Source organism: Cyprinus carpio, chromosome B19 (assembly GCF_018340385.1).
Source record: "Cyprinus carpio isolate SPL01 chromosome B19, ASM1834038v1, whole genome shotgun sequence".
In the NCBI taxonomy this organism is placed as follows: domain Eukaryota; kingdom Metazoa; phylum Chordata; class Actinopteri; order Cypriniformes; family Cyprinidae; genus Cyprinus; species Cyprinus carpio.
Window position 1 is genome coordinate 5778667 of NC_056615.1, and position 15274 is coordinate 5793940.

The 15274-nt window shown below is 34.6% G+C and overlaps 1 protein-coding gene across 1 annotated transcript; it reads left to right on the forward strand.

Moving 5' to 3' along the window:
* The first annotated feature begins 1217 nt into the window (after window positions 1-1217).
* On the forward strand, window positions 1218-12511 carry mtx1b (metaxin 1b). The gene is made up of 8 exons (XM_042745515.1): window positions 1218-1366; window positions 4967-5036; window positions 5340-5419; window positions 6193-6285; window positions 8631-8813; window positions 10294-10370; window positions 10475-10632; window positions 11926-12511. The coding sequence occupies exons 1-8, from the start codon at window positions 1286-1288 to the stop codon at window positions 12135-12137; spliced, it is 954 nt and encodes a 317-aa protein (XP_042601449.1). The 5' UTR covers window positions 1218-1285; the 3' UTR covers window positions 12138-12511.
* The last annotated feature ends 2763 nt before the right edge of the window (window positions 12512-15274 follow it).

Below are 15274 nucleotides of genomic sequence, written 5' to 3' on the forward strand. Positions count from 1 at the left end.
AAAAAAAGCAAACATAGCATCTTATAAAAAAAATAGGGGATAACACACACACACAGAGATACACACACACACACACACACACACACACACACACACACACACACAAATATATATCTATACATACACATAAATCATACTAAAAACATTGTATTGTAGAAAAATGTATCTAAACTCATATTGTGCTAGTGAGCTGACCTTAAACAGTCTACACAATAAATATTTAATAATTATAATAATAATAAATAATAATTTAGTAATCGACCCTTTCCAGACGGCTCTTTTAGGCTGAAGAAAGCCTCTCTGCCTCACTCTGATGGCAAAGACCCATATCACGGGAAAGTGTTTCTACTCCACACACAAGTGCTGTTTACTGGAGAGCAAAACTCTCCATTGACGTGAATTTGATGATAATTTGTGAACAATTAAAGAGTAGGCTTAGGAGCAATTAAACAGCGCCTCCCACTGGAAGACAGAGGGCCGGGATGAATGTGACATTGGCTCCCTCTGCTGGTCACACCCGCGTATAGCACAATCAACAGAACCATGCCTATAAATAGAAAAAAAATCAGTCAAAATCACTTAAAAATATTTTGATATACATATAAAAAAATACATTTTAAAATTGAATGAAATAGGTATACTGTATTCATTTCACAGATATTTCTCTGCACTGTAAGCCGCAAATGTTACCTTGACACTTGACTGAAACTGAAACTATGGCATGCAGTTCATCTAAATTTAAATGTTAAACGTAAGTACACAGCCCACATATCATGATCACATATCTCACGACAGTAAACATTTTAGAGAAGGGACTAACAGTAAGAAGCGGCGATTTTCTTGGAAAGTCAGCTGTCGCTTCTCACACCTGTGAAAGATAATTATGCTACTTTATCACAATATCACTTAAACAGTGATATAAACTGCCGTATGTGCGATTTAAATGACTTTAAGGTTTACTATAAGACGATTAGCCTATACGATTTTATTGCAGTAGTATTTATTAAACCGATTTGATTAATTAATTGATTAATAAATAAATAAATAATTTTTGGATCAATGAAAACATTAACTTAAACATTAAGCTTTCTTTTTGTTCGTCGTCGTCTTCTTCTTATTAATATTATTATTATTTCTGTATCATATTGCCGTTTAATGAATGAATGAATACCTTTATTGTCATTATCCAACTGTACAACGAAATGTAAACATGACTGACAGTTGCTAGTAGCAACCGTAGAGCGCAGTACTTCCAGGTGAAAAGTCACTTAAAAGCCTCTCAAATATGGCTGCCCCCTTGGAGCTGTTCTGTTGGAAAGGCGACTATGGATTACCTTCAGTAGATGTCGACTGTTTAGCTGTGCTGGTAAGAGAGACACTCGCCGGTTGGCTGTATATCGCAGTAGTTTCGTCTGTGTGTGTGGTGTTTTTCGGGATCCGCGGTGAACGTGTTGTAGTTGTGCGTCGGTTGTCAGGAGAGATGGGAGGTGACTTACAGCGCGCGTGACTGACGGGGTCAGAATGGGCTCGTGCTTAGAACTCTCATATGTTAAACACTCGCGTATCTGATAAAATATCGAACGATCCTCTTGGTTCAGTGGATGGGTTACAGCAATTACAGTAAGTTTAAGGATCATGAATGAACAACACTAGGTCAGCTGCACTGCATTAGCTGTTCGTGTTTCATGATCAGTGTCCTAGTAATACAGAATCTTACATTTTCTCATTCAGCTACTAATATTTAATTGTTTGTTGTTTGTATTTTTTTTTTTTATATATTTTTTTTTTTTTTACAATTATTATATTATTGCGACATTCAAATGTATAATAGTGTGATGTTGTTTGTCATTGTTAATGAGAATGACTGATATTTCAGTTCCCCTTAAGATTATTTATTAATTTCTTAATTTTGACGGTAAAACCATTAGCATACCTTTTTTCTTTTTTTGACAAAGACTGTATGTTTGACTACAGAGCATCTTAAAGGAATAGTCCTCATCCTCAGGTCATCCAAATGTAGAGTTTGTTTCTTCATTGGAACAGATTTTGAGAAATGTAGCATTACATCACTTGCTCAGCAATGGATGCTCTGCAGTGAATGGGTGCCGTCAGAATGAGAGTCTAAACAGCTGATAAAAACATCACAATAATCCAAACCTCTCCAGTTCATCAGTTAATGTCTTGTGAAGTGAAAAGTTGTGTGTTTGTAAAAAACAAATTTAGTCTAAAATACAAATCCTCTCTCTTGAGCTCTCTATATTGCTTTCTACAGTGAAAAAGTAATTTCTGTTTACAAGTGAAAACTGTTCTAAACAAATATGATGGTGGATTTTGATGCATTTTTCACTGGAGGAAGCATTATTATGGATAATGGACTCATATTTTGGCCAAAAGTGATGGCTAAGAAGTTGAAAACATCTTAGTGGTGGATTTGTTTCTTTAAAAAAACAAAAACAAACAACAGTTTGGACTCTTATTCTGACGGCACCCATTCACTGCAGTGGATCTATTGGTGAGCAAATGAAATAATGCTAAATTTCCCCAAATCTGTTCTGATGAATAAACAAACTCGTGTACATCTCGGATCATCAAATTTTCAGTTTTGGTTGAACTACTGCTCTAAGGAGGGCTCAAGCAAATGTCTTATTGTTACACGGACCCTCCACCCCCTTAAAAACAGAGATGATGAGTGTTCACATCTAATATAAAATACCTATTTATTTATTTGTTAGTCAGAAATAATGTGCAGTGGCCATGTGTGTCTGTTATCATTTGTCTTTGTGTACACTCAGTGTGGATGATGGTAGAGAAAGACAGGATTATCTGCTCGTCCCACACAGCTGTCTAAACAGCCAGCGGTTTGTGTGTGCTGGGAGTGAAGAGATCCAAACCCCCCAAACACAAAAACAAACAGTAACGAGAGCTTCTCGGGTTTCCCAACAATGACGGGAAGAAAAACGAAACCTCAGGATGAACGACTGAATCCAAATTTATTTTCCGCATGAATGGCCACGCAGCCATCCTGCTATGATTTAATCATTCTGCGGTTTCTTTCTGATGGCTGGCGTAACGTTAGAATTACTTCGATTCTTTGAAACTTTAATAGAAGGCTTTCACTAATGAATTGCATGTAATAAAATGCATTATTAGTTTTCACTTCTACAGTAACTAGGGAATTAAATCAGGTAATGGCACAAATGCAGTGCGGTCACAAAACTGGTGCTGAATACAGTTTGTTTTGAGTGAGATGTGATTATGTGGTGAAGGCACCTGAATCAGCTCTTTAAATGGGAAAAGTACGTCTAACTGCAACTTAAGTCTGGATATTTGCCTGTCTGGTTATAATACTGGTTATAAAGTATTTAACAAGATAATCAAGTTGTGGGTTTAGTGCCAAAGGGCTGTAACATAAAACCTTCATTCATGTTTTTCTAAGAGCGTCTGTACGTTTCAGACTGCAGTAGCGGATGAATAAAAGGGCCAGTGGGCTTTACTCAACGAGGTGAGCATTACTTTAACTGCAGCCAGACTCTTTCTCAGGCCCTTTTCAGGTTACCAGATTAAGCCATGCATCTCAACCTTAATCATCTCGTGTTTATGTCTGTTTTATTACTGGTTTCAGTTCTTTATTGTCCCATGTCATCTTTAATTTTGGGATGCATGATTTATTTCTGTTCCAGACATGCCATTACTCTTGTACTCTCTCAGTTTTACATAAACAAAGAAAAGATAAACGAGGATGAATTCTTTTCCTGCTAAATGCCTTCTCAGCACGGCAGTCAGAAACCGCAAACCACACTGGAATTTACAGAGCGGCGGCGCTGCCGTTTGATCTTCTTTAATGGTACTGTCGAGACTGGCTGGAAATGAGATCTCAGGTCTGATCGGATTTTTCCTCCTCCAGCTTCGTCTTCGCTCAGAGATGTGACTTACAGAAATTCCTCTCAGTGTGAGAGATGATTGACGTCTCCGTGCTCAATTTAATGCAGCTGACTGCAAAATGTTGTTTACTAACAGGGCTTGGAGTGAGTCCAGGATTTCATTTCCCCCCGCTGGCAAACATGAGACCCTCCCAGACACTAACTCAAGTCAGCACATTTTTGAATGGCACAATTAGCCCCTCGATGTCTCAATAGCAGTGTAGCAATGCTGTGTGTGTGAATGGTTTTTTTTTTAATTAAATAAATAAATAAATCAATAAATAAATATGACATTCATTTTATGCACATTGTTTAATAGTTTAAAAATTTTAACAGAAAAGACAGCTAGTTGTCAAAGCAAAATTTAAATTTTTACTGAAAATAACTAAAGCTAAATCTAAAAAACCCTATTTATACAGACATAAAAACTAATAAAAGTGCACAAAATTAATAAAAGTTTAGCTAAAATTAAAATAAAATAGGAAAATATTAAAAATCAACAAATACTAGAGTATTTTCAGTGATACTAAAATAACATTGATTCACACATACAATGACTTGAATACATCTTTAAACCAAAAAAAAAAAAGTCACAGTGATACAATTTTTCTAATATTAAAATGATGGGAAAATTGCTTCTTTATAAGAATGAAAAGGGAGAAAAAAATAAGTATTTTTTTATGCCAAGGAGTATAATGATTAGTTCTTACAAATTTCATAAAACTGCAAGCAAAATGTTTACAGGCCAAAAATCACTAAAAAGACTGTGTTCACAAGGTCTGGGTCCTGATTATTTACAAATGGTTCCTATACGCTAAAAATATGATTTTTCAAGTAAAACAAATACATAAATTAAACGTATTAATGGAGTGCATTTTAAAAGAAAATAGTGTTTAAATTTGTTTATGAATCGTTTTTACCTGTACTTGGGATAAAATCGGAATTTTACTCCCAGAAATCAACTGTTACACTTTGTTGTTTTTTAATTTGTAGCTTGGCATGAATGAGTTAATGCTGTGTTTTCTCTTGGTTTTTTGTTCTCTTAGGCCTATGCCAAGTTTGCTGGTGCTCCTCTTAAAGTTCACAAAATCACCAACCCATGGAGAAGCCCTACAGGTGAGTTTTCTGCCAGAATCTCGTCAGGATGCACTGGTCATCTGATACATGAAGCTGTTAGAGTGAGCTACTGCCAAAGACTGAATGACAGCTTGTATGTGTGCTGCACGAGGGAACCTTAGACTGGTCATTACACCCTCTTTCAGGTTCAAAAGGTCATAGGTTAATGGGTCAAGCATCCACTGACTTCTGGAACCCTTTGAGGAGAGCGTTAGGTTCGAATACACTTGTTTTTAAGGAACTGTGTTGTATTTGTTCTCAAATTTTCTCGAGTTAACATGCGAGTTGTTTTCTCCTCCAAAGGTACTCTGCCTGCTCTGAAGACCAGGGAAGAAGGAAGCATCTCCCAACCCAGTAAGATCATCATTCATCTCAGGAAACAGGTGAACAACCTCCCTCTCTAACACAGTGACATGAGTCAGTTTATTGATGGTTTTGTTTGATATATTTTTCTACACTGCTGATTACATTTCTATGTTAATAATAAGTAAAATTCAAAAGACTGTCACCCCATCCAGGGATCTCAGTAAAATGATTACGGAAAAGTCTGCCACATTTTTAAAAACTGAATGCATATGAAACCCGAAGTAGAAAGTTAACTTAAATTATACAAATATACAAATGTGCCAAATACTTGCATTTTAAGAGAGTAGCTGTCAGGTTATGTCACCTTTTATTATTTTATAAAGAAAATAATTCCGATTACTCTTGACATTGTTGGTGATGTAAGTTGTCGTAGCTGTGAGGAGAGCGGTTTCTCAGTAACAGCTTCTGGTTTGTTTTAAAGGCGGTGGGTATGGCATGACCTTTTATAGCTTGTTAGTGGTGAACTGAGAGTGTGCACAGCATGATCGTGAAAGAGACATGGAAATCGACTAATTTTATTGCTTGAAACCTTCCGTTGTTGTGTCCATTTAGTCCTTAAGAGGGTTTTTGGCTTTGACATCCAGAAATGTTTAAATGCATCATGTCTAAACACATCATGGTCAGTTACATTCACTGCTTATAGTTACATTAACAACTGCTGTCATACTACAGCTGCTGCTTTGATTGTTAGTCACTGCTTTTTCAGTAGACGAACAATATAGTACAATTCAGTACAAATGTGATGAGTGCTTTTGACAGTTGCCATTAAATAGTGTCTCTTGTGTTTCAGAAGTACAATGCAGACTATGACCTATCAGCAAAGGAGGGCGCAGATACGCTTGCCTTTGTCTCCCTGCTGGAGGAGAAACTGCTACCTGCACTGGTGAGGAGTGAGCAGCAGAAGACAATAAAATAGATATATATCACTATATGGACAAAACTATTGGGACACACCTCTTATACACTGCAAAAAATATTTTCATCCTTAGTATTTTTGTCTTGTTTTCTAGTACTTATATCTTAAAATGAAAAATAAAAGTAAAATGACTTAATATATTTTGTATTGTTTATCGTGCACCCCTGCTAAAATACTAAGGAAGAAAATCATTTCATGCATTTCAGACTTATTGCCACAGGTATAAAAAATCAAACACCTAGCCAAGCTGTCTGCATTTACAAACATTAGCGAAAAAATGGGTCATTCTGAAGTGTGTTTTGCATACAGCGATGCAACTCTCTTATTAACTACCATAGTACGATGCATCACTGTGGAAACTACCTAGCTAGTAAAGACCATCGTTTGTACCACACTTTTAAAATTAATGCATTACAATATTGCAGTGCTTCATAAAAAGTAACTAATTGCATTACTTGGTTACTTTTTTTGAAAAATAATGCATTATGTTATTTTTGCGTTACTCAGATATTCAGAAGTAACTCAGTTATTTTCTTTTAAATTTAAAATTTAGTAAAGTGTTACTTTACTAGTTAATTAAAAAGTAATCTGATTACATAACTCGTGTTACTTGTAATGTGTTACCACCAATGCTGCATATTGGTTTAACAATATATGGTCGGCATTAATGACATCACACTCATATCGTGATGTAATAATTTCTGCTAATTAATTGATTCGAGATCTCTGAGATGCTGCTGTATTGAATGGCACCTGATGACTACTTTACTATTTTTTTTCCTTGTCTTTTTGTTTTATTTGATGTTTGATTCATCGTGGTTTCCCTTTTACGTCATACTCCAAGGCTGTTTACATGCTAAAATATATAGATTGAAACATACTGTATATATTTGACTGGAATGAAAGATACAGAATGTATTGCATGTTAGCTTGCTAGCTGTGCCCAAGAGCATAATCTCTTGAAGTCCACATATCATACGAGCAAAAAACCAAAGGTCACGCTTCGAACCGCAGGTTGAGAGCTATAATTCCAACCATGAAAGTTTGTGACGCTGTTTGCGAATGATTTTTTTAAACTATGGATTTGGGAAACAGCGAATTGTTGAAATAATGCTAACAATGGAATTTGTGACCATAGTTGGCTAACGATGATTTTGGGAAACACACCCCTAAAGAGCTCAGTGAATTCAAGCGTGGTAGTGTTATAGGATGCCAGCTTTGCAATAAGTCTAGTTTCATCCCTGCTAGATATTCTCAGGTCAACTGTAAGTGGTATTATTGGAATCGTGGAGCTTCATGAAATGGGCTTCCATGGCCAAGCAGATGCATGCAAGCCTCACATCACCAAGAACAATGGCAAACGTCAGATTGAGTGGAGTGAAGCATGCAGATACTGGACTCTGGAGCAGTTGAAACCTGTTCTGTGGAGTGATGAATCACGCTTCTCTGTTTGGCAGTCTGATGCAAGTCTGGGTTTATCAGATGCAAGGAGAATGTTACCAGACTGACTGCATTGCACCAGCTGTAAAGTCTGGTGGAGGAGGAATAATGGTACCAGGCTTTTTTTTAGGGGCTGGGCTATGCCCCTTCCAACTTGTTTTCAACTCTGTGGGAACAGTTCAGGGAAGGCCCTTTTCTATTCCAGTGCCCCAGTGTTCAAATCCAGGTCTGTAAAGACATGGTTGGATGAGTTTGATGTGGAAGAACTTCACTGGCCCGCACAGAACCCTGACCTCAAACCCATCAAACACTTTTGAGATGAACTGGAACAGAGACTGCGAGTCAAGTCTTCTCATCCAACATCAGTGCCTGACCTCACAAATGCTCTACTGGATGAACGAGCAAAAATGACTACAGAGATGCTCTTAAACCTTGTGGAAAGCCTTGCCAGAAGAGCGGAAGCTGTAATAGCTGCAAAGGCAGGAACGAAATCTATATAGATGTCTATCTGTGTGATTAGAATGCAATGTCCTTGTTGGTGTAATACACAGGGTGTCCCAATACTTTTGTTCATACAGTGTACCTCTGACTGAATAATACATATTTATAGGCATAATACTGAATCCAATATACACACACCTTTAAAAATGTTACAGTTCATATGGCTCAGTGCAAAGCTCTTTTTCCTTGAGCTGAACTTTGCATGATGACACAGTCGAATGTTGATGTTTGATCTTTCACTGTCCCCCTGAGGACATCTGGGACAGTGTCGCACAGTTTGTTTTCCTCTTTAAAACTGTAAAACCGAGGCATTAACAGTCTTAGTGGAGTTCTGAAAAACCCCATGTTTCTGAACTCTTCTTTCTGTGTAGATCTACACACTGTGGATAGACTCTAAAAACTATGTGGATGTTACCCGCTGCTGGTATGCAGAAAACATCTCCTTCCCTCTCAACTTCCTGCTACCCAACCGCATGCATTGCCAGCAGCTGGAGAAGTTGAGGCTCATGAGGGGAGACCCAGTCCTGGAGCCTGGTGAACAGCTGGAGAAAGAGGTGAGCTGGGAACTAAAGATTTTAGTTAAATTGTTCACCCAAAATGAAAATTTGCAGTTAATTTACTCACCCTCAGGCTATCAAAGAAATACTGTAAGCTAGGGGTGTGCAATAATTAAAAAAATTGTATCTCAATATTTTTTTATGTTTTCGATAACAATAAATAAACAATGTTTTGCTAAGTGTGTTATTGTGGTGGTACCTTAACTGGTTTAGGCCTTTCATGAATAAATAAATGCCACCAGTAGGTGGCGACAAGTCCCTGTCTTCATTGAATCATTCATTCAAATGATTTGTTCAAAACGGCTGATTCATTTAGAAACTAAGTAAGTGACTGTCTTTATGAATAGATCATTGAATTGTTAACACAAATGATTTGTTCAAAAACACATTCATTCAGGAACGAAACACTGCATTGTTGCTCTGAAACGCACAAATGTTCTGCTCCGGCTTTATTTTTGAACTGTTTTTATTGGCGAAACAGAAAAAGCAGACAATATTGTGTCCATAATGTAACTCGCTCTATATTAATTTCTTGTTTGTTGAACTGTTGTGTAAAATCAATGCAACACACGCAATCACGGCACTCTTGCTTCTGTGATATTGCTTAACTATATCATATTTTCTTAACTATAAAAACAAAGACCCATACAGGGATATTTTTTGCTTTCGTAACTCGAATTATAGGGGCATTGTAACTGCGTTATCGTAGGCTTCATCACGCAGTGAACGCTTTAGGACTCTCAATACTCATACATACTCTAATGTCAGCTCACAAATCGTTAAAACAACAGTTACAGTATTATCGTTGAAGATAAATATTGCACACCTCTACTGTAGGTGTCCTTTTTTGTTCAGTAGAACAGTAAAGACGATTTTTAGCTGAAACGGTGATCCATAGTGATTCATAAAATGCAAGACAATGGCTACTGTCACTTTGAGAGTAAAAAAAAAAGCAAATACAGCCAAGACAAAATTAATACCTGTGACTCCTGATGACACATTGAGGTCTTATGAAGAAAAAAAGTCAGTCTGTGCAAGAAACTGAACATTTTTTGCAACATTATCACATTATTAGCTTATCCAAAATTATCATCAGTAGATTATTTTGGTTTCTTTTAACAAAACCTGTTACATTCAAACCATGAAAAAAAATTAGAAGGCCATTTCCATATGTAGTCTTTGTTTTTAACAGTCTGTTGGTGGTCTACATTTGTTTCAAAGACACTCCTGGATTGTTCTGCTGGATCTCCATCATATGTTTACACAACATAGAAAGAATTGGGTCAGATGTCTGATTGCCATAGCAACATGTCTTTGTGTTATCACTGCTTTGGTGGGTTTAGAGCAAGGCTATGGAAGAGACAGTTATGAGCGAAGACAGATATGCATGTCCTTTGTACAGATACTGCCAGCAGTTATGATGGATTGTTTTTGGAAATTTAGACATAATCTGTGTTTTTGTGTTTCTGCTTTGTAGCTTTGTCGTGATGCATTTGAATGTATGACCCTCCTATCGCAGAGACTGGGGTCACAGAAATTCTTCTTCGGAGACTCGTAAGCAACACCAGTTGTGTGTAATTGCGTAATTTGTGTTATGTATGTGTGTTAGTGTGTGAAATCATGCGCATCTGTGACTGTGATGTTTCATGTGCTTGCAGTCCCTCATCGCTGGACGCGTATGTGTTTGCACACCTGGCTCCTCTGTTGAAGATCAAACTGCCCAATGGAAAGCTCCAGCAGCACCTCAACTCTCTGAACAACCTGCAGCAGTACTGCACCAACATCCTAGCACTCTACTTCCCCTCTGATGCACGAGGTGCATATTATTATTATTATTATTATTATTATTATTATTATTATTATTATTATTATTATTATTATTATTATTATTATTAATATTTTTATTATTAATATATTAATTATATTATTAATATAATACAAATAATACAAAAAAAATTACTTAATTTTTATTTAATATAATATGGTTAATTTAAAAGAATGATGATAATAATAATAATAACAATAATAATAATAATAATAGTTGTTGTTGTTATTATTATTATTATTATTATTATTATTATTATTATTATTATTATTATAATTAAGGTTAGTTTATTCAGTATTATTATTGTTATTATTATTTGTAAGACATTATTTAATTTACTTATTATAATATGGTTAATTTAAATAATATTTTAATAATAATAATAATATAATACAAATAATAATGGCAAAACGTTACTTATTTTATTTAATATAATATGGTTAATTTAAAATAATAATAATAATTATTATAATTAAGGTTAGTTTATTAAGTATTATTATTATTATTATTATTATTATTATTATTTATATACTACAAATAGTTGTTTTGATACTTATAGTGATTTTAATACTAATATTATTACTATTATTTATTATTATTATTTTTAATATAATACAAATAATAATGCCAAAACATTACTTATTTTATTTAATATAATATGGTTAATTTAAAATAATAACTATTATTATTATTATTATTATTATTATTATTATTATTATAATTAAGGTTAGTTTATTAAGTATTACTAATATTATTATTATTATTAATATTATTTATATACTACTACTACTACTACTACTAATAATAATAATAATAATAATAATAATAATAATAATTATTATTATTATTATACAAATAATAATGCTAAAACATTACTTAATTTATTTAATATAATATAAAATAATAATAATATTAATGAATAATAAATTTTAATATTAATGAATAATTAATTAATAAATATAATAATTATATTAATAAATAATAACAATGATAATAATAATTATAATTAAAATAATAACAATAGTAATATAAATAATAATACTTATTATTGTTATTGTTGTTATTAGTAGAAGTATAAATATTAACTAAATTAACAAATGATATCTGAGACATCTTTTTGGACCTGGTATAATGGGAACGCAAAAACAACCAGGTTGTTTTCATTCTGTTAACATTTTGGTCCGCTTAAAGCGGTCTGAGCTTGGTTCATTTAAAGTGGACTCCACTAACCCTAAACCTTTTCACTGAAACAAACCAAATTTAAATGTGCCTTCTCTTTTTCAGAGACACCAGGTCGCAAGATTCATGCTCAGCCTGATAGCAGTGACTTGGACAACGAGCCCCACAAACGGCGTAATCAGATTCTGTCTGTTCTGTTCGCTGTGGGAGCCATGCTGGGTTACGCCATCCTCACCGGGATCGTTACGATCAAGCGTGAGCGGCCACAGCTGAAGAACTCAGGTCATGATGATGGAGATGAAGAAGATGAGGACTAAATAAAGAAGAAAACATGGGATGGGAGCCACATGCACACATTATCACTCACCTGCAATTCAGAGTGAAGCTGGGCACACTATTACCTCAGTTCTTTATAATCTCCCATCATGCACGTGTGCGCTATAACAGAATCACTCACTTGATGTAGCCTCAAGCGAGTCCGTACTGGTGCTTTTAATAATTGTTAATATAATTGTTACTATAATAGTTGTGATCTGTAATTTTGTCAGGTCTTGCAAGGCAGGAATTTTGACTTCAGGTCATTAAAAGATGTATCATCACAGTTTTAATGTTTTATCTTCTGGACAGCATTCAAGTAAACTGGGTAACATTTATCTTCCATATTAAAAAGACAAACACTTACATGAGAAAATTGGGTCTATGCTCTATTTTACAGTACTACTTTTTGTGGTTACCATGGTTTAACTACAAAAAACATGTTTTTTGGTTTTATTTGTAGTAAAACAAAGGGGAAATTAGGAATACAGAAGAAACATTACCAGCTGCACCATTAGGCTTTATCACATTTAGACAAGCTGTAAATATTACAGTAATTTGGTGCAGTGACCTGATATTCTGTCCTGCAGACTAAACATGCTGTCAAGATATATTAACGTTTCCAGCGCATTGCAGAAGTCACGCAGAGTAAACTTGTCAGACTTCTTATCTTAAACCAACCATCTATGAGCTCTTTGACCACTCAAGCCTTATAAATCAGACCGATTTTAAAACTCTCCTGAGAACTGCTGAGGAGAACTTTATTATTTCATGCCAAACATTGCAGTTAAGTCGGAGTCTGTGGCCATTATACTGCTGGAAACCCAAGGCACACTGGGGTCGTCCATTGTGTTTCTCTGAGGCCAGACCTGCCCTATGTCTCACTGGGTTGAACCTTCTCGAAGAGCTTTCCACAAAACAACTTTACTGTCAGTCACTGGCGCGACTGTTAAATCATGGCAGGATTCCACATTTATTAAGCAATGTTTGGTTTGGTACATGTGGTGCATTTTGTATTTTGCCAGTCTATAAATAATAAAAAGGAGTCAACATGACTGTACCATAGCAGAATTTAACAGTTATAACAACAAAGTACTCAGTTTTTCTGCATTCTTTCAGCATTAAGAACACGAATCAGGTCATCAGTGTGTTCAATATCATAGGATAAGAGGGTTGTTTACACAGCTTGCATGTGTTTAACTTTATTATTGGTCGATAATCTTGGGATGTATCTTGATAAAAATTCTTTCTAGTAGACTTGTTCCGATTATGCTGCTGTTTAGTGTCAAGTTCAACATTTAGTTTGAGTTTTGAGATGTCTGTTTTGTATGTAACGTGTATGTTTAGTGGATGTTAATGTAAATGAACTAGACTAATAGGACACGTACGTTCATATGTCTATACAGCATTTAATTACATTTAGTCATTTCCACATTGGTCAAGTCAAGAATATACACACACTTGTCTCTGCCCTGTCCCGAGAAAGAAAAGTCTTTAAATGCAGTTGCTAGGTTTTCTGGTCCCCTTGTACAGTTTATTGCATTGGGCCTCCTAGCTAGCAACATCCCTGTTAAAATACTACAAGGTTTTAATGATGGCTAACCACTAGAGCTGGGCAGATTACTTACAAATTGTAATCCGTTACTGATTCCAAATTACATGACAAAAATTGAAGTTAGTAACTATTATACGTTTTAGGTAATATAATTAGATTACTTTTGACCTAACTCATTTATCACATTGATTTAAATAGAACAATCTTGTACTGTATTGATATAAAAATATAAAGAAAGAAAGTAGGAAAATATATTCCACAACATTAAGTGCATTAAACATTACATAGGTCAAAGTGTCCCAAACGGGTTTATGAAGGAACTGAAGGGGGTTTAGTTAAATTATATAAATGTTAAATTAAATAATATTAAAATCAATCAAAATAAAAAACTTACTGAGAAAATTAAATATTGTATTTGTTTACCTACCTGTCATATGACCGTAACCAGCGTCAGAGAACCAATGAACATGCAAATGTGATGCTTAATTTTTCAAATATTTATTTAAAATCTCAGGTGTGCTTCAAAGAAATATATTAGCTGAAAGAGGAACAGATGACAAAAAGTTTGTGAATTTGAAATGAATTTGTGCATTTTAATGTGTCTGAAAGACAAGAGCCTTCCAAAGACGAGGTAATACATACATACGGAGAAAAAATAATGTGTCCATCAGTAGCTGAAACACTTCTTAAACCTGAAATCATTTTTATAAATCAGCGGTTAAATGCTGTGTAGCCACCTGACTAGTGACTGACCTCTGTGTGGATGTCCACAAAACTGGAAGACTTTCTGAGTGCATATAAGCAGTAGGCTATTTGAGAAAGGAACATTTAAAAGGTGAAACAGAGGAATTAAGGAGAATCAATAAATTGGGAATAATTTATTGCTATTGTGTAAATAATATGTAATCATGCAATCCATAAAAAAAAGTAACTGTATTGCGATTACCAGTATTTTAAAATTTAATTTAATCTTATAACAAGTGCTTAATTTTTGGAATCTGATTATGTAATCCAGATTACATGTAATCAGTTATACCCAGCTCTGCTAACCACTAAATTGTGTTTTCATTCATTCGCTTGCATGGCCTATATTTGTGACCCTGGACCCTGGTCATAAGTAGCACAGGTATATTTGTAGCAACAAGTTCATTTATGCAAAAAATCAAGTAAAGGTCATGTTCCATTATTAATATTTTTTTAAAATTGTATTTCCTACTATAAATATATCAAAATCTTGTTTTTTGGTTAGTAATAGGCTATGCATTGCTAAGAACTTAATTTGGACAACTTTTAAAGCGATTTTCTCAATTTGAATGCTGAAGGTAAGCGTTTACCAGACGCTACAAAACATTGACAAAATATTAAAATAAGTTTAGTTTCATTAACCGATTTAAAACACAAGCAAGGAAGCACATTATATATAATTAATAAATAGGCCAAGTATGACAAGCGAATTATCTCAAGAACTTCTACTCTGGGCGTAGTCTATATGCTTCATTCACAAAACCCAAAGTCAGTAGATTTATTCTTAGTCTCAGAAACAAAAACTTTGAAAGATATTTTCATTTGCGCGGTGAAATTCAA

Bases quoted from the DNA above. Each gene is read 5' to 3' on its own strand.
- mtx1b (XM_042745515.1), top strand. From the start codon at position 1,286: ATGGCTGCCCCCTTGGAGCTGTTCTGTTGGAAAGGCGACTATGGATTA. The intron at 5,420-6,192 runs GTGAACAACCTC...CTTGTGTTTCAG, and splicing joins TCATTCATCTCAGGAAACAG to AAGTACAATGCAGACTATGA. The intron at 10,633-11,925 runs GTGCATATTATT...TCTCTTTTTCAG, and splicing joins CTTCCCCTCTGATGCACGAG to AGACACCAGGTCGCAAGATT.